At 56.1% G+C, this 26,865-nt stretch overlaps 2 protein-coding genes across 7 annotated transcripts in view; one reads left to right on the top strand and one right to left on the bottom strand.

The window, feature by feature from the left end:
* SLC12A6 (solute carrier family 12 member 6) overlaps positions 1-22,481 on the top strand; it is a 41,444-nt gene extending 18,963 nt beyond the window's left edge. For 2 of the 6 annotated variants that reach the window (XM_038740931.1, XM_038740936.1), the window contains exons 2-25: positions 1,732-1,776; positions 5,222-5,316; positions 6,880-7,011; positions 7,661-7,807; positions 8,887-8,941; positions 9,207-9,337; positions 10,053-10,294; positions 10,599-10,813; positions 11,803-11,961; positions 12,172-12,270; positions 12,580-12,637; positions 12,825-12,999; positions 13,427-13,545; positions 13,844-13,942; positions 14,704-14,823; positions 15,531-15,635; positions 16,422-16,590; positions 16,861-17,056; positions 17,750-17,919; positions 18,390-18,521; positions 19,050-19,157; positions 19,252-19,466; positions 20,065-20,198; positions 20,474-22,481. In XM_038740931.1, the coding sequence (XP_038596859.1) occupies positions 1,732-1,776; positions 5,222-5,316; positions 6,880-7,011; positions 7,661-7,807; positions 8,887-8,941; positions 9,207-9,337; positions 10,053-10,294; positions 10,599-10,813; positions 11,803-11,961; positions 12,172-12,270; positions 12,580-12,637; positions 12,825-12,999; positions 13,427-13,545; positions 13,844-13,942; positions 14,704-14,823; positions 15,531-15,635; positions 16,422-16,590; positions 16,861-17,056; positions 17,750-17,919; positions 18,390-18,521; positions 19,050-19,157; positions 19,252-19,466; positions 20,065-20,198; positions 20,474-20,565 (3,212 nt within the window). In that variant the 3' untranslated portion in view covers positions 20,566-22,481. The remainder of the gene's footprint in view (positions 1-1,731; positions 1,777-5,221; positions 5,317-6,879; positions 7,012-7,660; positions 7,808-8,886; positions 8,942-9,206; positions 9,338-10,052; positions 10,295-10,598; positions 10,814-11,802; positions 11,962-12,171; positions 12,271-12,579; positions 12,638-12,824; positions 13,000-13,426; positions 13,546-13,843; positions 13,943-14,703; positions 14,824-15,530; positions 15,636-16,421; positions 16,591-16,860; positions 17,057-17,749; positions 17,920-18,389; positions 18,522-19,049; positions 19,158-19,251; positions 19,467-20,064; positions 20,199-20,473) is intronic. The other 4 variants (XM_038740932.1, XM_038740933.1, XM_038740934.1 and 1 more) reach the window with 4 other exon arrangements.
* Positions 22,429-25,123, bottom strand: EMC4 (ER membrane protein complex subunit 4). Its single transcript, XM_038740938.1, has 5 exons — positions 24,986-25,123; positions 23,627-23,741; positions 23,236-23,389; positions 22,711-22,871; positions 22,429-22,608 (listed from the first exon to the last, which is right to left on the bottom strand). Exons 1-5 carry the CDS (start codon positions 25,069-25,071, stop codon positions 22,573-22,575), a joined length of 552 nt encoding a protein of 183 aa, XP_038596866.1. The 5' UTR covers positions 25,072-25,123; the 3' UTR covers positions 22,429-22,572.
* Between the last annotated feature and the right edge of the window lie 1,742 nt (positions 25,124-26,865).

The following is a 26,865-nucleotide window of genomic DNA, read 5'->3' as shown; positions in this document are numbered from 1 at the left end:
ATAACGGCCTTATAAATACATTCCCAAACATTACCAGCTCGTAAACTCCTTTATGGTCCCTCATGCCCCCCCTGCCACCCTAGGAGGCACAAGTGAATCATATCTCATAAACAAATGATAGTAGCAGTAGTAATAGTGGTAGTAGAAGTAGTAATAGTAGTAGGAAGATGTCAAAGGAAAACAGAATGGGCTAGGAGCCAGAAGACCTGGGTCCTAATCCCAGCTCTGCTACTTGCATGCTGTGTGGCCTTGGGGAAGTCACTTCACTTCTCTGTGCCTCAGTTTCCTCAACTGCAAAAGGGGGATTAATTACCTGTTCTCCCTCCTGCTTGACTGTGAGCCCCAATATGGGAAAGGGACTGTATCCAGCCTGCTTAGCTTGTAAGTACTCCAGCTCTTAGAATGGTGCTAGGCACATAGTAAGCACTTAATAAATACCGTAAAATTAAACGAGAGAATCTGAAATGGATTCTTTCTGTTTGTGGCAATGCAAAGCATATTGGGATTTTTACCTGTTGGGCCTCTTTGTGGGGTTGTGGTGTTGCCCCCCTTGCCTCTCTTCCATCACAGGTGAAACAGCTCCAGGGCAAAAAAGGAGCAAGTAGCTAAGTGCCACCCCAACAAACCTGCCCTTGGGGAACCCAGAGGAGCTGGTTGGGGGTTAGAGCTTGCCCTTTTGGTGGGAAGTCCAAACCTAGGCAGAACGGAGTCAATGGTGGGCAAAGCTAGGGTGGCCGAGGGACTGTTCTAGACCCCAGGCCTAGAGGCCTAGATAAGCAGCATGGCTCAGTGGAAAGAGCACGGGCTTTGGAGTCAGAGGTCATGGGTTCAAATCCCGGCTCCACCAATTGTCAGCTGTGTGACTTTGGGCAAGTCACTTAACTTCTCTGTACCTCAGTTACCTCATCTGTAAAATGGGGATTAAGACTGTGAGCCCCCCCGTGGGACAACCTAATCACCTTATAACCTCCCCAGCGCTTAGAACAGTGCTTTGCACATAGTAAGCATTTAATAAATGCCATTATTATTATTATTCTTATAGAGGTGTTTTTTCTCTGCTCCCAGGTTGTAGTGCTCCCATCTCTAAAATCTAGCACCTTAGAGGCTTGGGCTGTGGAGACGACAGAGGCACTGGAGGCAGGCTTGGCAGCTTGAACTTTAGACTCCTCAGTCTCAGTTGGAGTTGAAGAGCTTATTTTGTGTGACGTTCTGGGAAAGGGAGGGAGTGCCTCTATTAGCCCTCTTTGGCTCATCTGGAGCCAAACCTTAGGCAGCCTCGAGGCCACGTTGGTCAGCAAGGAGCCGGGGCCCCTCTTTTCCAGCCTGAACTGGCCACCCCCTGGGGAGAAAGCCCAGTCTGAGCTTGCTCCCTGGAGGCTACCGGTTCCTCTGTCGGCACACTACTGACCAGTTGTCCAGTTAAGTGATGCACGGACGGAATGACCTCAGTCCCCACCATGAAATATAGTGCTTTTTGAGCCAACTGAGCCTCAGCCAGCCAGTTCTAATGAAACTGCCGGGTCCTACCAGATCTGGTCAGGTTCCCGCGGTTCCACCTTCCTTGTGTTGCTGCTCATTGTCCTTTCTCTTTGTTTTGGTCACCACCAGGGTCTGCCATGCTACTTGTCCCGAATTTGCGGACCGGTTTGGGAGTGTCTGAGCACCAGCTTGTTTCATCATTTTCTTTTGCTCATTTGTATTTCCCTTTCTTTTTGGTTATTTGTTTTTCAGACACAAGTCAGCACTCCATCACGGGAGAGCACAGCCAGCTGCTAGGTATAGTATTGCTGAGAGCTCTCCTCCCGGGCTTTCCTCCTGGGATCTTTTCTGGTCTCTGTTCCTGGGCTCTCCTCCCGGGCTTTTTTTCTGGGCTGTCCTCCCAGCCTCTCCTCTCATTCACCCTCTGCCTAAACTCAGGGAGATAGATGAATATGCCAACCTGTTACCGTGTCATCTTTTTCTTCTATCCTCCTGCCTTATAACGTTTTCCCCACTTTTTGTACCACAAGTTGGGGATTCCTGGAGGCCCTTTTACAGTTGGCTACCAAACTCAATCTGGCTCCATGAGAATCTAACTTTCTTCTCCTCCTTTTCCGCCTTTCTTCTTTCCTCCCTTCATTCCTTCTCCCCCACCCCACCATCCCACCACCTCCTCTTTGCCCACTTCTTTAGTTTCCCCCATTCCCCCTCTCCTTCCCTCTCCTCTTCCCCCCTCCCCTCTCTCCCTTTTCCCTTTCTTTCCATTTGCTCTCTCCAGTCCCTCCCTCTTCTTCCTTTCCCTCCCCACTCCTCTGGGGTTTCCAGGTCTCTGGCCAAATGCCACTGGTTAGGGTCTGCTTTCTCTCTGGGAAGGCAGTGGCTGCCCATGTGCCGCTGGCCACAGGGGAAGAGGCTGCTAGGTCAAGACCTCTCCTCTTCCCCAGGAGCCAGGCTTCTCTCTCTCACCCAGAGCACTTTGTTCTGTGACCTGGCACAGAGGAAGTGAGGTGACACTTTGGGCCTGTGCCTCAGCCAAGAAACTAGGTATTTTATGTGGGCATGGAAAGGCAAGCCCACGGGTCCCCTGAGAGCCAGCCTATTTGTTCCTGTGGGACTGTAGTCGGAGGGATCCTAGCAAATCTGGGTACCAGCAGCTTTCTTGGTTCCTAAGTGGAGAGGATACAGATACCTTTGTCTTCTGTACTCTAAAGGTCTATAGGGTTGCAGGTCGCACCCAGGATATAGGCTCTCGGCCCCTGGTTGTTGTCAGGGAGCAACCCTGTCCAGGAAGTAAGTCTGTCTTTGGCCCATCTCTGGACCAATCCTTTACCTGTCTCTGGCCTGTCTCTGTGTCTGTCTCTGGCTTGTCTCTGGGCCTCTCTGTGTTCCATCTGTGTGCCTGTCTCTATGCTCATCTCTGGCCCCATCTTTTTTCTGTCTTTGGGGCCATCTCTGCCCTGTCTGTATCCCATCTATGGCTTGTCTCTGGTCCCATCTCTGGGTCACCTCTGGGCCCGTTCTTCTGTGTTCCATTTCTGGCTCGTCTCAGGGCTTATCTCTGGCCTGCCCTTATTCTGTCTCCGACTCATCCCTGGCTCTATCTCTCTCTTCCATCTCTGGCTCGTCTCGGGGCCCATCCCTAGCCCTGTTTCTAGGCTCCTCTCTGTTCTGTCTCTGGCCCATCCCTATTTCATCTCTGGCTTACCTCTGAGCCCCACCTCAAGCCTCATTTCTGGCGCCACCACTGACCCCTTTCCTGGCTCTCTCTCGGCCCTGTCTCTGGCCCGTTTCTAAACTTATCTCTGTGGTTTGTCTCTGCCCCGGACAGAATTGGCGATAGCATGTTGATCTCTCTGTTGCCATACAAAGGCTGGCTTACATGATCACCTTTTCTCCCCTTGCTCTCGATAGGCATAGAGTGGCATTTGCTTCTTCACTGACCATCTCGGGCGTTGGGTCTTGCCGCCCCGAGCTGGCCTTCCCGCAGTGTGGTCCTTGCTCCACTGTGGGCCAGGTGGATCAGAATCCCAGGGCATGAGGAGGGGGTATGGACAGCTCCGGAACGCAGGACCTGGAATTGCCCATGCCACCTTTTGAGAGTCCTGAATGGGAATAAGTATGAGGGGCCTGGGTCAGGCTGGGCCCAGAACCTAAAGTCTGGAGCAGCACCCCTGGGGTGGAGGAGGCCCCATCTCAGACAGTCTGGTTGGGGTGGAGGGTGGGGAGTGTGAAAACCCATCCCACCACCACTCCACTCCTTCTGCTGAATTGTGTTGGTAACTGAACTTTCTTTTAGACTGCAGCCAACGGTGGCTTTCTGCCAGCAAGGGATAGACCTTCATTCCAAATGCCCTTCCCATTGACTCCTCGATCTCCTCCAAAAGTCTCCTTACCAATCTGGGGAGAAACATAAGCCGCTGTGGGAGGGAAACTGCTGTTGCAAGGTCTGGGATCTCGAGCTGGACTGGGCCAGGCCAGGAGACATCTGCCCAGATCGAGCAGTCAAGAGCTGGGGTCAGCTCTGGCTCAGTCAGGGTTCCCAGGTTCGGGAAGATCCTTAACCGTTCCTCCTCAGGTTAAGTGGTGAAGTAGCAGGGGAGAGAGCTGGGTGAGCGCTTTAAAGAACAGTCAGGAGTTTCTGCTTGATGTGAAGAGGGATGGACAACCTCTGGAGGGTTTTGAGGAGTGGGGAGATGTTTTGTGGAATGACATTTTAGAAAAATGATTCAGGCGTCGGAGTGAAAGCGGAGCTGGAGAGGGGAGAGACAAGAGGAAGGGAGGTCAGCAAGGAGGCTAATGCAGTAGGGGTATACCTAGTGCCTGGACCAGCATGGTGGCTGTTTGGATGAAGGGGGAGGTGAGGATTCTGGAAATGTTGCGGAAGAAGAAACGACAGGATTTGGAGCTGGGCTGACTATGCTGGTAGAACGAGTAAGAGGAGTCGAGGGTAATGCCAAGGCATCAGCCTTGAGAGGCAGTGGGGATAGCAGTATTGTCAGCTGTGATGGGAAAGTCAGGTCGGGGAGAGGGTTTGGGAGGGAGGTTGCAAGGGGTCCAGCAGCACCACTCTGAGTGAAGGTCCTAGGTGTTGAGAGGGCACAACTGCAGCTGGCCTGGGCTTTTCAAGCTGGGTACAAGCTTTGTTTTTCTTGGCTGACCTGTTGTCTCAAATCCTATGGGGTGGTGAGCTGTGATAAAGTGTGTGGCTCAGTCCTGGCCAGCCATCCAGGGCACTGTGGTGTTAGTGACCATGAGTGAGGTCTCATTGCCACCTCCAGGGTGAGGGCACCCAGCTGGCAGAAGGTGGGAAGAGCTGGGCTCCATGGAGGGACCACCGAACTGTCCCCAAGCTGGATGACCGGTGCTCAGTTCTGTTCAGGACCTGCTCCAGCTCTCTTCCCCTGGGCTATAGCTGGTCACACTGGTGCCAGTGGACAGTTCCCATCCTGACCACCCTGAGCCTCCCTCCACCGCTCCTCTTTCTTTTCTCCCCTGCGTCCTTCTCCAGTGCTTCCTCCCTCTCCTCTGCCTCTTCCTCCCTTTCTCTATCTCCTAAATACCCTCCACCCTTTCTCCTTCTTCCTTTGCTTCCCTGCCTTCTTCCTCCACCTTTCCTCCATCTCCCTCCTCCTTTCCATCTCCTCCTCCTTCTCGTCTTCTTCCTCCCCCTCCCCACCTCCAAGTAAAAACATCGCCCAACAGTTTGTCCTCCTTTTTTTTTCCTTTTTTTTTTTTTTTTTAGATGAGGGGCACAAGAAAGCCCGCAATGCTTATCTCAACAACTCCAGCTACGAGGAGGGGGATGAATACTTTGACCGGAACCTGGCTCTCTTCGAGGTACCATTTAGGAGAAAGCGGAGCAGGGGTGTAAAGGGCAAGGGGCTCTGGGGTATAGCAAGTTGTGGGTCCCTCCTCAGAAGAGGGGAAAGGAAATGCCCATTTGTCCCCACTCTTTCCACCCGACTCAGGAGCCAAGTGGCTCAGAAATGAACTGTGCAGTTAGATCGTTTAGTGATAATTAGGCTTGTAGGTTGCCTTAGTAATTAATTATGAATCATAGCAAGCAATAAATGTGAATGAAGTGAATTTATAGCCTATTTAGAGCCATGGAGAAGAGAGGAGAGCAGAAGGCTCAGGGGAAACCCTCCTGATTTTGCTCAACCAGAGAAAAGCAGACTCCACGCCTCCTCCCAGCCACCCAGACCATCCGTTCTGACAAAGAGAGGCAGCATGGCTGACTGGTTGTGCCTAGGCTTCATTTATGCCAGCGGGCATAGCCCTGGCATTTCTGGACTCAACTGTCTAGGCCCCGGCATGTCCAACCTCGATGGTTCTGGGCCCCAACAACTCCCTAATGTCTTAGCTGTTGAAAATCTCTGCTTCACACATTGCGGTATTAGCAGACCACTCTTGTATTAGGGCTGACTGTGACATTGGCAAAAATGGTAACCTTCCCACAGCACATACTCAAAGGAATTGAAAATTTAGGGTGGAAAATTGGGTAGTTGCTTGAGCCCTGGGTCTTCAGTGACACCCCGCCCCCACTGCAGCTAAACCCTGGGTGGAACACCTGGAGACCTGGAGTCGCGGGGCCAGGTGCCCTGGGCTCATTTGCCTGCCCACCCTGAGTAGTTTGGGCCCGGTGGCTTCTGCTTCCCCTTCTGCCTAGAGCCGATTGTGGAGCCTGGGCAAAGTGTGAGGAAACCTGGGAAGCCGTTTTCTAGCAACTACACTGAGTAGGTGCCCTGTCCCTGATGTCAGAGATGCTATGCATCTAGCAACCACAAAGGTCCCTGGCTTGGAGAGGGACCTGATGGCACCTGCTGGGGCTGATGGAGGCAGATGTGGTGGTGCAGCCTGGCCCCAAGAGGCCCAAGGCAAGTATCTCAGCTCCTATTAAGCACGTTTGGCTTCTTGACAAAGGATTCTGTGCCATTTGGAGTTGTGCCCTCAAGGCAGACTCCTCGCATCTTCTTGTAGTGGCTATCAGTGGCTATGAGAAGCAGCGTGGCTCAGTAGAAAGAGCACGGGCTTTGGAGTCAGAGGTCATGGGTTCAAATCCCGACTCCGCCAATTGTCAACTGTGTGACTTTGGGCAAGTCACTTAACTTCTCTGGGCCTCAGTTACCTCATCTGTAAAATGGGGATTAAGACTGTGGGACAACCCCCTGTGGGACAACCTGATCACCTTGTAACCTCCACAGCGCTTAGAACAGTGCTTTGCACATAGTAAGCAATTAGTAAGCTTAATAAATGCTATTATTATTATCAGGGGTGGCAGGGGTGGCAGGGGTGGGCCCTCCCTCCCAAGTGGCTCTGCCAGGTTGCATTGTCTCAAGCTTTGAGTAGCCAAATCCAGCAGGCCTTCCTCATATGACCCTTGTGTTTCTGGATCTGAAGGAGGAGATGGATACCAGGCCAAAAGTGTCTTCCCTCCTCAACCGCATGGCCAACTACACCAACCTGACCCAGGGGGTGAAGGAGCACGAGGAGGCAGAGAGCATCACAGAGGGAAAAAAGAAGCCCACCAAGGTGAGGTCCTAGGAGCACTGGCACTGAGAAAGAGAGGGGGGCCGGACCCAGCGACCATGGTGGCTGAGGCTGGGCAAAGGACCAGGCCCCTCTCTGTGGTGCCCTCACCCTGAATCACACATTCCCGGCGCAAAGTATAGATCTCTGCACACAGTAAGTGCCTAATAAATACTACTACTGCAACAATATGTGGCTTTCCCACATTAGATTTCTCCCTTGCTCTTTGGCTGGGGACTCTGGAGGCTGTATGATCCTGTTCCCACTGCCTTTCAGCCTCAGATCCCTCCTCCCCGTGCTGAGCTGGGGCCTGGCTGAGGGGAGAGACGAGCCCCCCCTGCCCCCGCCTCCCACCAGCCCCATGATCCTATCTCTTCAACTCCCCAGATCCTTGGGTGGTGGAGTCGCCCAGCTGTGGATAAAGGATTGGGCAGTGGGAGGGCCCGACGGTCGGGAGCAATTGCTGTCGGCCCAGTGGGGCACTGAATCTTTTTCTGCCAGATGGGCGTTCTGCCTTGAACCTGACCCTTTGGGGACCCCCACATCCTGCCATCTCTGCTAGCAGATCCTACGGGAGCTGGGCAGAAGGGAGGGTGCCTGTGGGTGGTCGCGTGACTGCTAACTTTGTCCCTCTTGGTCTGTTTCTTTCCAGGTCCCCCAGATGGGCACAGTCATGGGTGTGTACCTCCCGTGCCTGCAGAACATTTTTGGGGTGATCCTGTTCCTACGCCTCACTTGGGTGGTGGGCACAGCTGGAGTGCTGCAGGCCTTTGCCATCGTCCTCATCTGCTGCTGCTGTGTAGGTGTCAGGGTTGGGGGTGAGAGTCCTAGCCCAACCCCCCTGATCCAGCTACTGTGCTGACCCCAGAGGCCAGGGGGACCACCACCCGGGAGCCAGCTCCCAGCAGAGACTGGCTGGGGTAGGGGCCCATCTGGTCCTGGGGAACTGCGGGAGCTTCAGGGAGTTCGTTGGAAATTGGGGACCCTCCCCCCAGCCAACATGCTATGGACAGCCCCCTGGAACACCTGCTATGGAACTTACCTGCTTCCCAGGAACTTATCTAGACTGCCCACAGACTGCCCAGCTTGTGTTCTGCTTCCTTGGAGCTCCACTTCTCCTTCTCCTTCTTCTCCCCAGGCTTCTCACCTTTCTCTGCCAGCCCTCTGTGGGAGGGATTCAGGTGATGAAATGCCTTCATCAGCAAAATCCAAAACCCCAAGTGCTCACTCCACTACTGCCCCCGCCAGATCTGGGCTAGGCTGAACCTGTAGACTGGGCCTAGGACTAGCACTCTGAAGTCTTAGTCTGAAAATGGGTGTGGAGAGGCTTGTAAGGATAAAGGGTCTGTGGACAAGGGGCTGGTCAGGACTGGGGGCTGCAAATAAAGGGAATATTATGAGGAGCCATCTTAGACAAGGATTGGACCTGTCAGGGAGAGGCCAGTGAGCGTCTTCCTGAGAGTTGGGGGCTGATTTCCAAGCAGGTCCATCTAGATTGGGAAGGCCAGTATCAGGTTGACTTATTTCTGGCCCAGAGCAAGCAGGTGGTGACCAATCCCCATGGCCACGTCCCAAGGCAGAGACCCCCAGTGACGGGGCCCTCAGGGCCAGAGGCAGGATCTGCCTGATGCTGGGAATGATACGGGGATTCTCGCTGAAGAGCAGCCTTCCTGGGCAACCCAGGACAGTCCCTGCCCCTGCAGAAAGACCTTTCGACCCCACCCACGGCCACTATGGGGTCAGTGTCCAACAGGGTCCTGGAGCAGGGACCCAGCTAAAGACACAGGAAGAAGTACTCAGCAGATATCGGGGGACCAGGGGAGGTTGCACCCCTCATCCATGGTCCTAGGAGTAACTCCCATCTCCTCATCTCCGTAGACCTTGCTGACTGCCATCTCCATGAGCGCCATTGCCACTAATGGAGTGGTGCCAGGTGAGAGGCTCCAGGGACCCCAGCTCTTCCTCGGAGGGAGGGTGAGAGCCCTGCATCTGCAGCCCCTTCCGTGATTTCCCCTCCTCTCCATGCTTCCCTCCTCTGGCCACCCTCTCCCTTCCACACACCCCTCCTCTGCCTTGCACCACCAGGATGTTGGAGCAAAGAGTTGGGTGGTTTCCTCCATTAGTTCCCTCGGGGTCGGGCTGACCAGCTCTTGCATGTGACTCATTCTCTCCCCCGCCCTTGCCTTGATTCTCTCCAGCTGGGGGCTCGTACTTCATGATTTCTCGAGCACTGGGGCCCGAATTTGGTGGGGCCGTGGGCCTCTGCTTCTACCTAGGCACCACCTTCGCAGCTGCCATGTACATCCTTGGGGCCATCGAAATATTCCTGGTGAGTGGCCCCGGTGGGGACTGTGGCAGACTCCACCTATTTTTTTTTCCAAATGGTATTTGTTACGCATTTACTATGTGCCAGTCACTGCACTAAGTGCTAGGGTAGATACAAGACACCTGGGGAGATTGGCTTCACTTGGGCCAGGGAGACCAATAGGCAGGACCACTCTTGGCCTGCTGCTGACTCTGGGGACCAGTGTGGGAATAGCAGGCAGAGAAACCACATCTGGTTGAAGGAGAATCAGGCTCTGGCTCTGGCCATGGAGCTGGGCAAGGGCTTTTTTTCCATGCTTTTCAGAGTGCAAGAGGGGTTCCTGCCCTGCCCTCCTGCCCCCCATCCCCTTTGGGTGTTAATGAGTTGTCATTACTGGGACCTTGGAACAAGAACCCTCAGGCCCCTCACGAACAGCTGGGGACCTCTGCCTGCTGGTCCTTCCTTCCCCTGGAAGTAACTATGCTTCCCAACCCTGTCCCCAGTCTGGGTCCAGTGGGGAGATAGGGACTTCAGCAGCACCTGGCTCAGGGGTCCCAGCTCCGGGGTCCAGTCTCCCAGGATTCAGCCCTGGTTCCCAATCCCTGGCCTTTTCTCCTGTGTCCCTTGGCTCAACATGGCCCTGTAGGGACCCTTTGCTCCCAGTCTGTGCCTGGGGTGATTAAGCGGCTGGATGGCAACAAGCTAACATGGCCCTTCTTTACTCCCCCGGCCCTGGCAGATTTACATCGTGCCCCAGGCCGCCATCTTCCACAGTGACGATGCACTCAAGGAGTCAGCAGCCATGTTGAACAACATGCGTGTCTACGGCTCAGCCTTCCTGGTGCTCATGGTGCTGGTGGTGTTTGTTGGTGTGCGCTACGTGAACAAGTTTGCCTCGCTCTTCCTGGCCTGTGTCATTGTCTCCATCCTGGCCATATACGCTGGGGCCATCAAGTCCGCCTTCGCCCCACCTAACTTCCCGTAAGTCCATCTCTGACCCCTCCCTCCCTCCCTCTATTTCTCCTTCACCATCTACCTCGGTACCTCCCCACTGAAACCTGCTGGACAGTCCCTGCAGATATCCATCCCCGGGCTGGATCCCCTCACCGCCTCCACCCCATTCCTCTGATATTGCCCTTCAGGTCAACATCCAGTAGTTGGACTCTATTGACCCTTCTGGCTGGCAGGGTCTGCATTCTGAGTGACCGGACCCTCTCGGGCCCCCCCCGACCAGCCAGCAGGGTCTGCAGGCCGGTAACTGGACCCTGTTGACCCTTTCGGCCAGGGTCTGCTTGCTGGGTAACCGGACTCTCTCGAGCCGGCGCATCGACGCCTGTTCCAAGGTGAAGGAGGTGAGCAACCTGACCGTCCCCTCCAAGCTGTGGGACTTCTTCTGCAACTCCAGCCACACTCTCAACGCCACCTGTGACGAATACTTTGTCCACAACAACGTCACCTCTGTCCAAGGCATCCCTGGTCTGGCCAGTGGTGTGATTACCGGTGAGCGGGTTTCGGGTTTTGTGGTGTCTTCCTCGGACGTCAGATTGGTGGGTCCGCCCTTGGCCCGCCTCCCCCTTGCCCTTTCTCCATGCAGAACAGTGCTTTGCACGTAGTAAGCACTTAACAAATGCCATCATCATCATCAGACCCTCTGTGCAGTCGCTCCCTCATCACCCTTGGCCTGAAGGGGTTGAGGCTGGTCTCACTCCTAGATGGAGTATGTGCCGGAAGCCCTGGCCCTGGGCCCGGGCCGAGCTGCTGCTGGCAGCCCCAGGAAATGAGGGCATTTTTCAGGGCGAGCCCCCTTCGAGGGGCAACTCTTCCTGTTGAAGCGGTTGTAGCCGTGGCCCTGGAGATCCTAGGGCTGCAGGGTGCCAGTCTGGGACCACCTTCCTCCCACCGTCTGTCCCCCCACGCACAGTGACAGAAGAACTGGGATCCCTAAGCCAGGCCTTAGCTCGCAGCTCTTGTGGCCTGAAAGTAGTTTTGCCTCTGAGAGGTGACCGTGGACTGCACAGCCCCAGGGAGTCATCAGGAAATGATTCGCTCGGCCCTGTCTGGTTTAGACTACCCATCCCCTCTACCCCCTGTTCCCTCCCAGGGTGCTGAGCCAGAACACCCCCTCTGTTCCCCCTGGAGTGGGTGCTGAGCCAGCCTGTCCTGTTCTCTCTTGAGCAGGGGCTGAGTTAGCCCATTCTACCTTCCACCCTGGGCACTGAGCAAGCTTGTCCCATGACTTCTGGAGTAAGCTCTGAGCCAGCCCTGCCCATCCCTTGCTCCCCAGAGTGGGTGGGCCAGAGCTCTCTCTCAGGCTAGCATGCTGGAGCCATGCCAAACTGCGGGTCCCATTCTATTCCCTCAAAAGCAGACCAGCCTAGAGCCTGGCTTTGCAGCACCGAGAGCGATTGGCAGGACTGCTGCTCTGGTGCTAAGCCTCATTCTCACTTTTCTCATCCTTCCGCTGCCCCTTGCCCCACCCTCCACTGCAGAAAATCTTTGGAGTAACTATCTGCTGAAGGGCGAGATCATCGAGAAGCCCTCTGCTAAGTCAGCTGATGTCCTGGGCAGTTTGAACCAAGAGTATGTGCTCGCTGACATCACCACCTCTTTCACCCTGCTGGTGGGGATCTTCTTCCCCTCGGTTACAGGCAAGCTGACGGCCCTGCTGGGGGTGGGTGGGGGACTGGGAAGGGGGCTGACTGCAGACTTGCTGATGGAGCCACGGATGGTGCTGGGACCTCGGACTTCCTCTCCTGGCCCACCTCGGCAAGCGGGCGGCTCTCATAAATTGCCAGTGGCGTTCAGAGCCGCCCAGCTCTGGGCTCTGAAGGAGCGCCTTTGCTGCTTCCTCTCTACAGGCATCATGGCTGGATCGAACCGGTCTGGGGATCTCAAGGATGCTCAGAAGTCCATTCCCATCGGCACGATCCTGGCCATCCTGACCACCTCCTTTGTCTGTATCCTTGCCATGGGGCCCATTGGGCCCAGCTGTTGGGTGGGAAGGGAGTCAGGGCCCACCAGGGGTCAGGCCCTTAGGGTTTCAACTTTATTTCCCTCCCAAAGAAAGGGGAAACCAAATGGGAAATCACCTAGGTAATTGCTGGGATCAGACCAGAGCTTTGCCTGGGGAGGGATGGTTGGACTGGGTAAATATTCTGCCCTTCCCTCTTCCCCCCAACCCCTGTTTCCTCAATTTCCCCTCTCTCCCCTTTCTCCCTTCCTCCTCGCATGGAGTAGCAACATCTCCTTAACTCATGGGGCCCTAGATTTAAGCAATGTCGTCCTCTTTGGGGCCTGTGTTGAAGGAGTCGTCCTCAGAGACAAGTGAGGATTCTGCCACCTGCCAACCAAGGGCCCATCCCCTGAGCCCCCCCACGAGCTCTCCCTGTGCTGCTAGCCCCCACGCATCATGGGCGTCCCCTTCACCCATTCCCTGTCCGCCCTTGGAAGTGGCCAGTACACACCCTCTCTGGGCTTCCCTCTGACCACAGGCCTCTCTGCTTCCCCTCAGGTTTGGGGATGCTGTGAAGGGAAACTTGGTGGTGGGCACCTTATCATGGCCGTCCCCGTGGGTCATCGTCATCGGCTCCTTCTTCTCCACGTGTGGGGCGGGGCTGCAGAGCCTCACTGGGGCCCCCCGACTGCTGCAGGCCATCGCCAAGGACGGCATCATCCCCTTCCTGCGGGTCAGTGACCTTACCCTTGGATTGACCCGCCAGCTGTGGTCGGGGAGAGCCCTGCCACCCCTCAGGGACACAAACCTAACCCTCGGTCGGGGGTGAGGTGGCTGAGGATGCGTGCCCCACCAGACTGTGGAGGGGATTCTCGGGGAAGATCGCTGCCCTCTGCCTTGGCGGGGGCTGGGGAGATCCTTCCTTTCTGCTGCTCCCTCTCGACCCAGTTGTCATCTCTCCCCTTCCTTCCATGATGTTATCCGTTTAGTGTCTGTCTTTCCTGCTATGCTGTAAGCTTCTGGAGTCCAGGGAGTGCATCTGGTACACTCTCCCAAGTGCTCAGTGCACAGTATGTGCTCAGCACATGCTTGCTCTACACCCAGAAAGCGCTCAGTCGGTGCTGCCGGTGGAATGGTTAACATTCAGTTTCCTCCTGTAGGTGTTTGGACACAGTAAAGCCAATGGAGAGCCCACATGGGCCTTGCTGCTGACAGCGGCCATCGCTGAGCTGGGGATCCTCATCGCCTCCCTGGACCTCGTGGCCCCGATCCTCTCCATGTGAGAACCCTGCCTTCTCCCCGGGGCTTTTCTGCTCCAGCTGCTGTGCTGCCGGGGGGGGACCCCTTCCCTCCTCTCTTCTCCTTCTACCACCGTTCCAGGGATTGAGCGGGGCTGCTGGGATCTGCCCCATCAAGACACATATGCACATGTGTGCAGAGCTGCTTGGAACTGCTCCCCCTGCGTGAATGCTGGTCTGCTGTGACCCAGCCAGACTTCTAGGCCTGGGTTGGTGTCCTCCTGGGTGACAGCCCTCCCTCTTCCTCTCTTCCACCCTCCTGCTCTCCTCTTCCTCTAGGTTCTTCCTGATGTGTTACCTGTTTGTGAACTTGGCGTGTGCCCTGCAGACACTGCTGCGCTCCCCCAACTGGAGGCCCCGTTTCCGCTACTACCACTGGTGGGTCTGCCTCCCCCGGACCCTTAGAGGTTGAAACGGGCCTCCTGTCCCGACACAGAAAAGATGCTGGCTTATGGGCCCCGAACAAGCCCCTCCCACTGCTCTGTTCCAAGAGCCTCTGAATGTTTCCCTGGAGCCCAAGTCTGGTATCCCCACAGAGGCTCTGGGGTGACTGAGCTAACTTTCCTGGGCTCGGAAGAGTCTCCGAGGAGCCAAAGGAGGAAAGGTGCAGTGTGGAGTTAATGCCAGATAGCTTTTTTTTTTTTAATGTATTTAGGTCCTTACTATGGGTAAAGCACTGTCCTGGCGTAGAGACAGATTTATCAGGTTGGACAAAGTCTCTGTCCCACAGGGAGTTAAGTCAAAGTGGGAGGGAGGAGGAGTTAATTCCCAATTTACAGATGAGGTAACTGAGGCACAGAGAAGTTCTGTGACTTGCCCAAAGTCACATAGCAAACAGTTGGCAGATCAGGATTAGAATCCAGGTCCCCTGACTCCCAGACGCATGCTGTTTCCACTAGGCCATGCTGTTTCACCTCTTCTCTGCCCAGAGCTCTGACCTGATCCAAGCTCATCTTGGGGTGCCCAGGCCTCAGAGGTAGTCCAGCTCCTCCTGAGGATTGCAGAGTGCTGACCTGGCCCTTCCCCCATGCCCTGCCCTGGGGCACCTCCCACCCACATGATTTTAGATGGTGGTTAAATGCCAGCATGGGTCACCCGAGAGCCACTCGGGAAGATGATGGTGTTGGTTCCTCCCCTAGGGCCCTGTCTTTCATGGGCATGAGCATCTGCGTGGCCCTGATGTTCATTTCCTCATGGTACTATGCCATCGTGGCCATGGTGATCGCTGGCATGATCTACAAGTACATCGAGTACCAAGGGTGAGTAGTCCTAGCTGCGGTGCTGACGCTGCCCCTCCTCCCTCTGGGGCCACTCAGACTCAGTGGTCTCTGTGGGGGACCCCAACCCCCTCCCCTTCCCATCTCCAGCCCATCCCTGCTGTCCTGAGTTCTCTCCCAGCCCCAGACCTGATTAATAAAAATAATAATAATAATAATGGCATTTATTAGGTGCTTACTATGTGCAAAACACTGTTCTAAGCGCTGGGGAGGGTACAAGGTGATCAGGTTGTCCCACGGGAGGCTCATGGTCTTAATACCCATTTTACAGATGAGGTGACTGAGGCACAGAGAAGTTAAGTGACTTGCCCAAAGTCACACAGCTGACAATTGGTGGAGCCGGGATTTGAACCTCCTGACCTCTGACTCCAAAGCCCGTGCTCTTTCCACTGAGCCACGCTGCTTCTCCAAGCAGTCTGCCCTGTGGCTGTACGTGACTGCCATCCCCCGAGGCTGCCCCGCTGTGGGGACCGTTCTCCAGTCCTGCCACATGCCACTGGGGTCTGAAACGCGGGTGGGCTGCATAGAAGGGCTGGGGGTGCTGCTCCTGCCTCCCAGATGCCTGGCACTGCTGGGGGCTTACGTGTTGGCACCAGGCCGATGGCAGGGAGAGGGAGCTCCGGGACTGGGGCTAAGTGAACCCTTGCTTTTTCATCCCTTCCTCCTTCCCTCCCTCCACCCCGCAACAGAGCTGAGAAGGAATGGGGTGATGGGATCCGAGGGCTCTCCCTGAGTGCGGCCCGCTTCGCCCTGCTGCGACTGGAGGAGGGGCCCCCGCACACCAAGAACTGGAGGTGAGGAGAGAGGGAGATTGGGTTGGGACCAAATTGAATCTTCAAGGAGCTGCTGCCCCTGCCCCTCCTCCCAGGCCTCCCGCCCAGCATCCTCAATGTCAGTGTTAGTGTTGTCACCGTTGTCTACATCAGTGTCAACATGGCATTTACTAGACGCTTTGTACCCAGCACCAGAGTAGATCAATCAGTCAATCGTATTTATTGAGCGCTTACTGTGTGCAGAGCACTGTACTAAGCCCTTGGGAAGTACAAGTTGGCAACATATAGAGATGGTCCCTACCCAACAGTGGGCTCACAGTCTAGAAGATGCAGGCTCATGACAGCAAACATGGTCGCCGTTCCATGGCTGGGCTCATGGTCCTAGAGAGAGGGAGACCAAGGGATTTGATTTCCATCAGACAGAGGAGAACACCGAGGTCCAGAGAGTTTATGTGATTTGGCTCCAGTGACACAGCGGGCCGGGACAGAGCTGGGATCCGAACCTGTCTCCCGCCTCCCAGCCCTGCACTCTTTCCCCTGGGCAACAAGGCAATCTGTGACCCGGCTTCTTCCCTGATCTGATTCCCTTTGCTGCGCTGATCGGACTGTGGGCCAGGCTGGAAGGTTCGGGATGACTCCACTTCCATCCTGGGCTCCTGCTGATTCCTGAGCTGTTGGTAGGGAGGGGTGGTGGTTCGGAGTAGAGGGGGTGGTGGGGACGGTTGGAGGGGGCCCACTGCAGTTTTTCTGGCCACCCTGGCCCCGGGGCTTTACTCACAGCAAGCTGACCCATGCTACTGTGTCCAGGCCCCAGCTGCTGGTGATGTTGAAACTGGATGAAGACTTACATGTCAAGCACCCTCGCCTGCTGACCTTCGCATCCCAGCTGAAAGCCGGCAAAGGCCTCACCATTGTGGGCTCCGTCCTGGTGGGGAATTTCCTGGAGAACTACGGCGAGGCCCTGGCTGCTGAGCAGGTGTGGGAGGGACAGTGAGGGTCAGGGGAGACAGGGCTGTGGGGGTAGGAATGAGCGGTGCTTGCAGTCCTGAGGCCTGGGCGGCTGGGCACTGCCTCACCCAGGAATGACCTGTGGCTCAAGGGAAAATGGGGGCACCAGAGTCCGACTTCAGGTTTCAAAGCCCTGTGTACATTGGAGACGGGACAGGGAAGGGGGCAGGGATGAGGGATTGTGGGCAGGGGACAGTTGGAGCGATGGGGCCATTCCAGTGACCTGTGCTTCTTCCAGACAATCAAACACCTGATGGAGGCTGAGAAGGTGAAGGGTTTTTGCCAGCTCGTGGTGGCAGCCAAACTGCGGGAGGGCATTTCCCACCTCATCCAGTCGTGCGGCCTTGGGGGCATGAAGCACAATACCGTGGTCATGGGTTGGCCCAATGGCTGGCGCCAGAGCGAGGATGCCCGCGCCTGGAAGACCTTCATCGGTATGGGGCATCCTTGACCTCCCTTGGGTTCCAGGAAGGGTTGTGGGCATGGTGCCCTTCTGCCATCCAGTCCCTGAATTGGGGAGCCCAGGGCTGCTGAGGCAGCGGGGAGCCGGGTTGTCCCTTAAGAGGAATTGGATGGTGATTATGTAACAGGGCCACAGGGGAGGACTGAATTCTTGCCTTTCTACCTGCACCTCTTGTTCCTTCCTGTCCACCTTCCCAGTCTCCCTTGTCCCTCTCCTCTTCTCCTTCACCTCCTTCCCTCCCTCTCCAGGAAGGGATTTGGAAGCAGGGTGAGAAGCAGTGTGGCCTGATGGAAAGAGCACAGGACTGGAAGTTAAAGATCTGGCTTCTGATCCTGGCTCTGCCACCTGCCTGCTATGTGACCGTGGGCAAAACACTTAATCTCTTTCTGCCTCAGTTTCCTCATCTTTAATCTGTAGGGATTCAATACCTGTTCCTCTTTGTACTTAGACTGAGAATCCTATGGAGGGTAGGGACCATGTCCTGTCTACCTCAGTCCTTAATACAGTGCTTGGCCTATAGTAAAAAAAAAGGCTTGGCAAATGCTACAGGGACTTACTCTGCAGAACGCTGAGGTGGGATGGGGTGGGGTGGGCTCAGGGGGAAGCCCAGGGCCAATCCTGTGCGGGCCCTCAGCCCCCTGTCTCTCCCTTCCCCGCTCCATAGGCACAGTACGGGTGACGACAGCAGCCCACCTCGCCCTGCTGGTGGCCAAGAACGTCTCCTTCTTCCCCAGCAATGTGGAGCCCTTCGTCGAGGGCAACGTGGATGTGTGGTGGATCGTGCACGACGGGGGCATGCTCATGTTGCTGCCGTTCTTGCTCAAACAGCACAAGGTGCCTCGTGCCCACTGCGTCCAGTGGCTGAACCCCTGGTGCCTCCCTCAGCGTCCACCACAGCCCTCTCACCGCCCTAGGCCTCAGTATCCCCATCAGGGGAATGAGGCCGTCTTGCCACTTCCTCCCTCTGGACCAAGGGGTGGGGGTTCAAGGATCCTGGAAGGCTTCATAACAATCCGACGACTCTGGGCAGATGGGGCATGCTGAGAGTTGGCTACCTCGAAGGCAGGGTGCTTCACAGGGGGTATGGATTGGCCGGGGGCAGAGCCTGCCACCTGGGAAGTGTGGCTCCTTGAGCACCTCGTCCTCGGTCGATCCAAGAGCTTGGGTCCCCGAGGCTGTGACTTACTGTGGCTCCAGTTGTGGGAGGCGAGAGCTGGGTCCTGGCAGATGGCCTAGGCCGGGCAAGGCCGTTCTTCGGTGTTTTGGTCTTCCTAATTGTGGGTGTGTGTGTGTGTTGATGTCAGGTGTGGCGGAAGTGTGGCATCCGCATCTTCACAGTGGCACAGCTGGAGGACAACAGCATTCAGATGAAGAAGGACCTGGCCACCTTCCTATACCACTTACGCATTGAAGCAGAAGTGGAGGTGGTGGAGATGGTGAGAGGCCTGGCTCTGCGGGGGAGGGGAGTTCTTGGAGGCTGTCGATGTCTCATTTCTGACTAACTCCTGGGAACTGTGGCTCAATTCCCTGGCTCCCCCTCTAGCCTTTGGGCCTCGGCCGCTTCTCCCAGGGGGCTGGAGCCGTCATTGGCTGCACTCACTTCGTGGTGGAGCCTGACAGCGAGAAGGGGCCCGCTTTCACCCTGCTGGGCAGGGGAGAGAGAGTTGTGTGACAGGCTGGGGGCCGGGGTGAGGTGCAGGAGCAGGGCCAGGGGCAGAGCAGGCCAGGCCGAGATTGAGATTGTTCCAGCTGCCCAGTGCCTTATTCGTGGAGCTGTGGGTTCCTGCTCTCTGGACACAGTAGGGATCACTGGGCTGGGTGGGTGGAGTAAGGGAGATTCCTGGGCTGGGGTAGCCACCAGCGGGATGGTCCTTGTGTTGGGGGAATGGTCGGGCTGGGTGTGGCTGAGAAGTGGAGGGGCCCAGCCCAGGTCCTTCCGCTGACCAGGGGTCACGTCCCGGCAGCACGACAGCGACATCTCGGCTTACACGTACGAGCGCACGCTGATGATGGAGCAGAGGTCTCAGATGCTGCGGCACATGCGGCTCTCCAAAACGGAGCGGGAGCGGGAGGTGAGACCGTGGGGCCCCGGGACAGACCCTGAGGGGGGCGTCTCCCCCCGGGCTGGGTGGGAAAGGGCCGTGACAGCAGGAAGAAAAACCGGAGGTGGGGGGTGGGGTGTTGGCCGCCCCCCAGGCCCAGCTGGTGAAGGACCGGAACTCCATGCTGCGCCTGACCAGCATCGGCTCTGACGAGGACGAGGAGACAGAGACCTACCAGGAGAAGGTGCACATGACCTGGACCAAGGACAAGTACATGGCGGCCCGCGGCCACCGTCCCAAGACCCTGGAGGGCTTCCAGGACCTGCTCAACATGAGGCCGTGAGTGTCCCCCACCTGACTCCGCCCAACCGACCCCAGTACAGCCCTTCTCCATGGGGGAAGGGCTTAGGAGCAGCTTTCTTCCAGTCCACCTACCTGGGATCCATCTTCTCACACCCCTCCTCTGGGACCCCCAGTTCATCAACCCCTAGTGTTAGCCAGATGCCTGCCGTGGGCAGAGCGTTTGACTGAGCACTTGGGCGAGCCAGTAGAGTTAGGAGACACAATCCCTGCCCAAGAAGAGCTTCCGACTTGGCAGGGGAGACACGTTTTAGACAGAAGGAAGCAATAGTGTTTAAAGACATGGGTGTAGGTGCTGAGAGTCCCCAAGTGCTTAGGGGAGGTAGAAGGTAGTCAAGGAAGGACTCCTGGAGGAAACAGGAGCTCAGGAGGGCTTTGAAAATCGGTAGAGCGGTGGTAATAATAATTACTTGATGGTATTTAAGCACTTACTGTGGGTCAAGCACTGTTCTAAGCGCTGGGTTATCACTGGACTGGCAGATGTGAAGGGAGAGGGTGTTTCAGTCAGGCAGTGTGGGGAGAGGGGTGGGAACGAGAGGTCGGGATAGGACCTCTCCCCTCCTCTACTCCCTGGCAGGGACCAGTCCAATGTGCGGCGCATGCATACAGCTGTTAAGCTCAACGAGGTGATCGTCAACAAGTCCCATGATGCCAAGCTGGTCCTGCTGAACATGCCAGGCCCCCCCCGGAACCCCGAAGGAGATGAGAACTGTATCCTTTGCCGAGGACCTCAGCCCTGGCCGGTCAGAGCCCCTCAGGGTCCACCCCCAGGCAACAGAGGCCAGAGGCCCTGAATCCCTTTTCTCTGGGGGGAGCCGGGGCAGGGGACAAGGCTGGGGGATGCCCTTGCCAGCAGCACCCTCGGGGGAGTTGGCACCACTGGTGGGCCAGTCCTGCAGCCCCACCTGCGCCTGGCTCCAACTAGGACTGGCTGTGGGAGTAGGACACGGCCTTCCCCAGCCTGCTCCTTGACCCTACCACACTAGATATGGAGTTCCTGGAGGTGTTGACTGAGGGGCTGGAGCGAGTCCTACTGGTGAGGGGCGGGGGCAGTGAAGTGATCACCATCTACTCCTAGACGACTGCACCCCCTGCGCCCACCCATCCTCCGTGCCAGCTCCCACCACCGGCACATACCTCGGCTCCCTTCCCCTCCCAGCAGGGCCTGGCACGGCCCCCTCGGACCGAGCTGCCTCTGCTGGAGCCAGGGAGGGGCCGGGGACAGCCCCGCTCCCGCAACCCCCTCCCCGCCCGGACCCACCACCTCAGGAGGGGAATGAGCCTTCGGCGGGTGCTCAGGCCTGGGGGGTGCCCGGCTGGGAGGGGACTGGGGCAGAGGGAGCGCAGCGGGGAGGGGAGTGGTCGAGAACCAAAGCAAAGCCCCCTTTCTGGCCCTGCAGCCCTCAGGGATGGATCCCACAAGCCCTTGCTTCTACACTGTGTCTTTGGTGCCAGTCCACCAGCCTGGCCCATAAGGAAGGAGCCAGCGAGGGCTTGTCTGGGCTGAGAAGCCACAGCGGAAGCAAATGTGCCCTACTGCTGAGCCGCTCACCTCAGGTGGCGCCCTGGGCCGGGACCAGTTCCTGCTGCGCCTTAATGGTGGCCCCTTCCCTCACCTCCAGCTCCTTCCAATGAGGCGGCTGCACCTTTTCTTCCCTCCTTGTCCCCTGGCCGGGAGCTAGTGGCAACTAGGTTAGCGTGTATTACCTGTTACATGTGTCTGTGTGTGTGCCTGTGTGCGCGCGCGCGCGAGAGGGTTGTTTCTCACCAGTCCTGTCCCACCCTCCCCCTCCTAGATGCTCATTGCGCTGGTCCACGTGGCAGGTCCCATTCAAGGGTTTGACTCAAGTCCTGTGGAGGAGTAGACCCCACCCCAAGCTAAGGTCTTGAGCAGGAAGATGGATGCACTGGCCTCAGACCTATATGAGCCCCTCCCGATTTCCAAACTAGGTCAAGTCCAGGGGCCTGTGGGAGTCCCTCAGGCTGGGGTCAGTTCACATTGTCTATCCCAGTCCCTTACTCAGAGCCAAGTCCCCAGGCTACTCCCCATGTCCCTGGATCAACCAGGTGTCATTCCCTGGGCCATTGGCCATGGAAATAAAGACAAATGTTGAGTTCTTATTTGGGAATTGGTCAACACCCCTCCCCACCACGCAAGGAGCAGAGAGCCCAGGGCTCCTGTTCCCCAGGCCAAGCCTGAGCCTCCCCACCTGCAGCAAGGAAGGGGTAGGCGAAGCAAAGGCTTAGAGACTTTGCTTCCAGCCTAGCTGGCTGATATGTCGTTGACTGGGGTGCAGCTGACCCCGTAGACCTGAAGAGGAGCAGACTGGGCCGGGACTGCACCTCACTTCTTTGTAGAGTGGATGGAGCCCAACACAGTGATGTTTGGAACTCCTCCCAATCCTTCCCCATCACTGCTCCCTCCCCTGTGCTAGGAGCCCGAGTCCTGTCCGACTGCTGCTGGGCTTGCCTGGGCCTGGTGAGTCAGAGGCATGGGGCCTGGGAGATTCCCTGCTCCCCAGATATGAAATGGGGAACAGAGAAGGGCTCCTTCCCTCTGTCGGCGTGCTGCTTGTCGTGTGTGTGTGTGTGTATGGGTGTGAAGTGTCTCGTCTTGAATTTACTCTCATCACTTCAAAACAGAGCAATAGGCAAATTGAAGGGAGGAAGCACTTTAGGGGAAGGGCTGTGAGTAGGCCACAGCAAGGAAGGTTTCTGGCCGGCTGGCAGAGACCACACTCAGCTCATGTTTGTTCAGTGTCATCGGTGGCTGGGCTCTGAGGCCAAGAGGAGTCTTGGCTTCCTGCAGGCCCCTCAACGGTGCTCGTGCCCTGCCGCCTCCTTCCCGAAGCCCAGTCTTTCTCCTCCTCCTTTCCAGGACCCAGGCCAAGCAGTTTAATTTATTGAGGGGAGCGGGCAGGGCCGCCCACTGTACACAGTCTGAAGCTTGTTTGTTGCTTTACTGGAAACATAAAGTTTTCTACATTATTTTTAGCCCGGGGCTGCGGCTGTTTCTGGGGTGGGCAGCGAGGGTCTTCCTGGGCCAGGAAACGGCAGGATGGGAAGGGTGGCTCCTGGTCCCAGCTCACAGGAGCAATCCCCCGCCGCTGAGCTCCATTCTCTGTCCCAAGAGAAAAGGAGAGGGGGGGGTGAAACCACCTGGGGGACAAAGGAGGTCCCATCCCCTCCCGCCCAGCCCGCTCCCTGCAGACAGCAGCCTCACCTCGGGGGGCTCGATGAAGGCCAGCCAGTCAGAAGCATGAGTGGGCAGCAGGCCCATGGACTGGCACTTGTAGACGGCCAGGGCCAGGCCCAGGAGGTTGCCAATGAGGTAGACCAAGCCCTGGAGCAACTTCTGGCTCGAACTCTCCAACATCTTGAATGCTGACGGAAAGAAGCGGCAGGGGGACGCGAGTCAATTGGGGTGGGCTCCCTGCAGGGGAAGGACTGGGGGCCACCTGGGATGCTGGGGGAGGGAGAAGGGAGGGGCTTGGGGCCCAACTCACATGAGACCAGGCAGGCACTGAACTGCTAGGGTCCCATGGAAGCAGCCCCCACCTGTCTGTGCCACCCACCCACCCCCAGCCTGAAACGGCCATAAATGCCGATCAAGACTGGCTCTCTACCACCCTGGCCCAGCCCCACATGGTAGGTAGGCAGGCACTGTCGGGCCAGCCTCGGTTATTCCGCTCTGCCTCTCCCGCTTCCCTCCCTCCCTCCTCCTCCCCAGGCTCCCCGGCATACGCACTGGCAGAGATGGCCATGAGGGCCTGGATGGGCCTCCAAGCCATCATGCACACCATCATGGTGGGGAAGATGGAGATGGTGTTGCCGGCCATGTACATGATGAACAGGTTCATGGGGATCTGTTTGAGGGGTCCCAGGGCAATGTCCCAGCAGCGCTAGAAGAAGATGGCAGTTATCAGGATGCCACCCCCTCCGTCACCGCCGTCTTGATCGCCATCTCTCGAGCCCAAGACAACTCCATCCTCTCAATTTGCTGACCCTTGGGCCCCCGCTCCACATTACTTCTGCTCTCGGGGGGTGTCACTGTTCACAGGCTTCGCGGGGCGGTGGAGGCGGGAGCCGGACCGCCTGGGGGTCCCTCCGTCCTCCCCTCCATCCCCCCGGCGTTGTACCTTCTCCACCAGGATGCGGTCCGTCTCCTGCACGCTGGTGTCTGGCACCTGCTTGTCCAGGTAGCCCACGGGATACAGGCAGTCTCCCTGGCCGCTGCCTCGGTCACTGCGACCCCTTGGGGAAGTGGACAGGTGCGAGGGCCGGGGATGGGGCTGAGGTGACCCACACCTCTCCGCCACCCACCCCCGGGAGTCACTGACACCCAATCAATCAATCAACCGTATTTATTGAGTGCTTACTGTGTGCAGAGCACTGTACTAAGCGCTTGGGAAGTACAAGTTGGCAACATATAGAGACAGTCCCTACCCAACAGTGGGCTCACAGTCTAGAAGGGGGAGACAGATAAGAAAACCAAACATATTAACAAAATAAAATAAATAGAATAGGTATGTACAAGCAAAATAGAGTAATAAGTATGTACGGACATATATACATATATACAGGTGCTGTGGGGAAGGGAAGGAAGTAATCAATCAATCAATCATATTTATTGAGCGCTTACTGTGTGCAGAGCACTGTACTAAGCGCTTGGGAAGTACAAGTTGGCAACATATCGAGACAGTCCCTACCCAACAGTGGGCTCACAGTCTAGAAGGGGGAGACAGAGAACAAAACCAAACATATTAACAAAATAAAATAAATAGAATAGATATTCAGGTAAAATAAAAAAATAGAGTAACAAATATGTACAAACATATATACAGGTGTTGTGAGGAAGGGAAGGAGGTAAGACGGGGGGGGATGGAGAGGGGGACGATGTACAAACATATATACATATTTTATTTTGTTAGTATGTTTTGTTTTGTTCTCTGTCTCCCCCTTTTAGACTGTGAGCCCACTGTTGGGTAGGGACTGTCTCTATATGTTGCCAATTTGTACTTCCCAAGCGCTTAGTACAGCGCTCTGCACATAGTAAGCGCTCATTAAACACGATTAATGATGATACATATATACAGGTGCTGTGGGGAAGGGAAGGAGGTAGGACGGGGGGGATGGAGAGGAGGACGAGGGGGAGAGGAAGGAGGGGGCTCAGTGTGGGAAGGCCTCCCGGAGGAGGTGAGCTCTCAGTAGGGCCTTGTCCGGGCCCCTGCCTCCGCTTGGGCTGGCAGCATCCCAGCCGCCTGGGCCGCGAGGACCCGACGGGGAGATGGGACTCGTGTGTGTTGGGGAGGAAGGAGCGTCCTCAATCGTATTTATTGAGCGCTTCCTGTGTGCAGAGCACTGTACTAAGCGCTTGGGAAGTCCAAGTTGGCAACCTCTAGAGCCGGTCCCTCCCCAACGGTGGGCTCCCTGCCCCCGGCCCCCGATGAGTGAGCTGTGAGCCGTTCTTCCCCCAGCCCGGTCCCCCGCCCGCTGACCTTCCGCCCCCGCTGGGCCCGCTCAGCTCGATGGCCCACTTGAAGCGCCGGCCCCGGCTCGCCACCAGGCCCGCCTGGGTCGCCATGGAAACGCCGCAGCCTCGGCTCGGGGGGCCGATCCGAAGCCCAAGTCCCAAAGCCCCACGGTGCGCGCGCACCCGCCCGCCCACCCGCCCCCACTTCCGACTCCCGCCCCGAGAGGGCAGCACTTCCGGCTCCGGGGCGGAGGAAACGGGGCCCACCGTCTTAAAGGGGCCCGCCTCAGCCTGCCCTTCCCTTCGATCAATCAATCAATCGTATTTACTGAGCGCTCACTGTGTGCAGAGCACTGTACTAAGCGCTTGGGAAGTACAAGTTGGCAACATATAGAGACGGTCCCTACCCAACAGTGGGCTCATCATCATCATCATCAATCGTATTTATTGAGCGCTTACTATGTGCAGAGCACTGTACTAAGCGCTTGGGAAGTACAAATTGGCAACATGTAGAGACAGTCCCTACCCAACAGTGGGCTCACAGTCTAAAAGGGGGGAGACTGAGTCTAAAGACTGAGCCCCCTCCTTCGATCGATCCCTCTTCCTCCCTTCAAAGCCCTACTGAGAGCTCCCCTCCTCCAGGAGGCCTTCCCAGGCCTTCCTCTCCCCCTCCCCATCCCCCCCCACCTTACCTCCTTCCCCTCCCCACAGCACCTGTATATATGTATATATGTTTGTATGGATTTATTACACTATTTTATTGGTACATATTTATTCTATTTATTTTATTTTGTTAATATGTTCGGTTCTCTGTCTCCCCCTTCTAGACTGTGAGCCCACTGTTGGGTAGGGACTGTCTCTATATGTTGCCAACTTGTACTTACCAAGCGCTCAGTGCAGTGCTCTACACACAGTAAGCGCTCAATAAATATGATTGATGATGCCAACTTGGACTTCCCAAGCGCTTAGTACAGTGCTCTGCACACAGTAAGCGCTCAATAAATACGATTGATTGATTGACTTCCCAAGCACTTAGTACAGTGCTCTGCACACAGTAAGCGCTCAATAAATACGATTGAATGAATGAATGAATATTTATTTTATTTGTACATATTCTATTTATTTTATTTTGTTAATATGTTTTCTTCTTTGTCTCCCCCTTCTAGACTGTGAACCCACTGTTGGGTAGGGACCGTCTCTATTATTATACTTATACTTATTGAGCGTTTACTGTGGGCAGAGGACTGTACTGAGCGCTTGGGAGCGTAAAATACAACGGAGTTGGTAGACCACAGGAACATCCGGGGGAGAGGGGGAGGGAGATAGTAGAAAGGTATTTGGTGGGGAGCGCTAGTTAACAACGTGCGTACCTTAATTTGGGTGCATGTATGAGGCTCTTTGTGAATCCTCTTCCCTGCAGCTGCCCACCCACCTAGAGTAGCAGTAGCAGTAATGGTATTTATTGAACACCCAATGCATTGTACTAAAGCACTTGGGAAGTACAACGCAATGAAAAAACATGGTCTCTGTCCACACTCCAATGGGGGACACAGACCTAAAGATATTTACAGAATAGCCAGCGTAAATAATTGACTGTACAAATGATTATCCCTGTATACAAGTGCAGAGGAGGGGTACAAATGAATACTAGAGCTGATTAATGAGATCTATACACCTTGAGGTCTTGGGAATTAATTGGGGAAGGCTTATTGGAAGGAGTAGGATTTTAGGCGAGTTTTGAACATTGGGAGAGCTGTTATCTACGTGTCTGCTTATTTTTGTATTCTCCTAAGCGATAAATACAGTGCTCTGCACACCGTAAGCGCTCAATAAATACGATTGAATGAATGACCGTCTCTATATGTTGCCAACTTCCACTTCCCAAGCGCTTAGTACAGTGCTCTG

The sequence above is a fragment of the Tachyglossus aculeatus genome, assembly GCF_015852505.1.
Source record: "Tachyglossus aculeatus isolate mTacAcu1 chromosome 12 unlocalized genomic scaffold, mTacAcu1.pri SUPER_6_unloc_1, whole genome shotgun sequence".
Lineage (NCBI taxonomy): Eukaryota > Metazoa > Chordata > Mammalia > Monotremata > Tachyglossidae > Tachyglossus > Tachyglossus aculeatus.
Note: the sequence above shows the minus strand (reverse complement) of the source record. Positions and strands in the feature narration are given on the sequence as shown.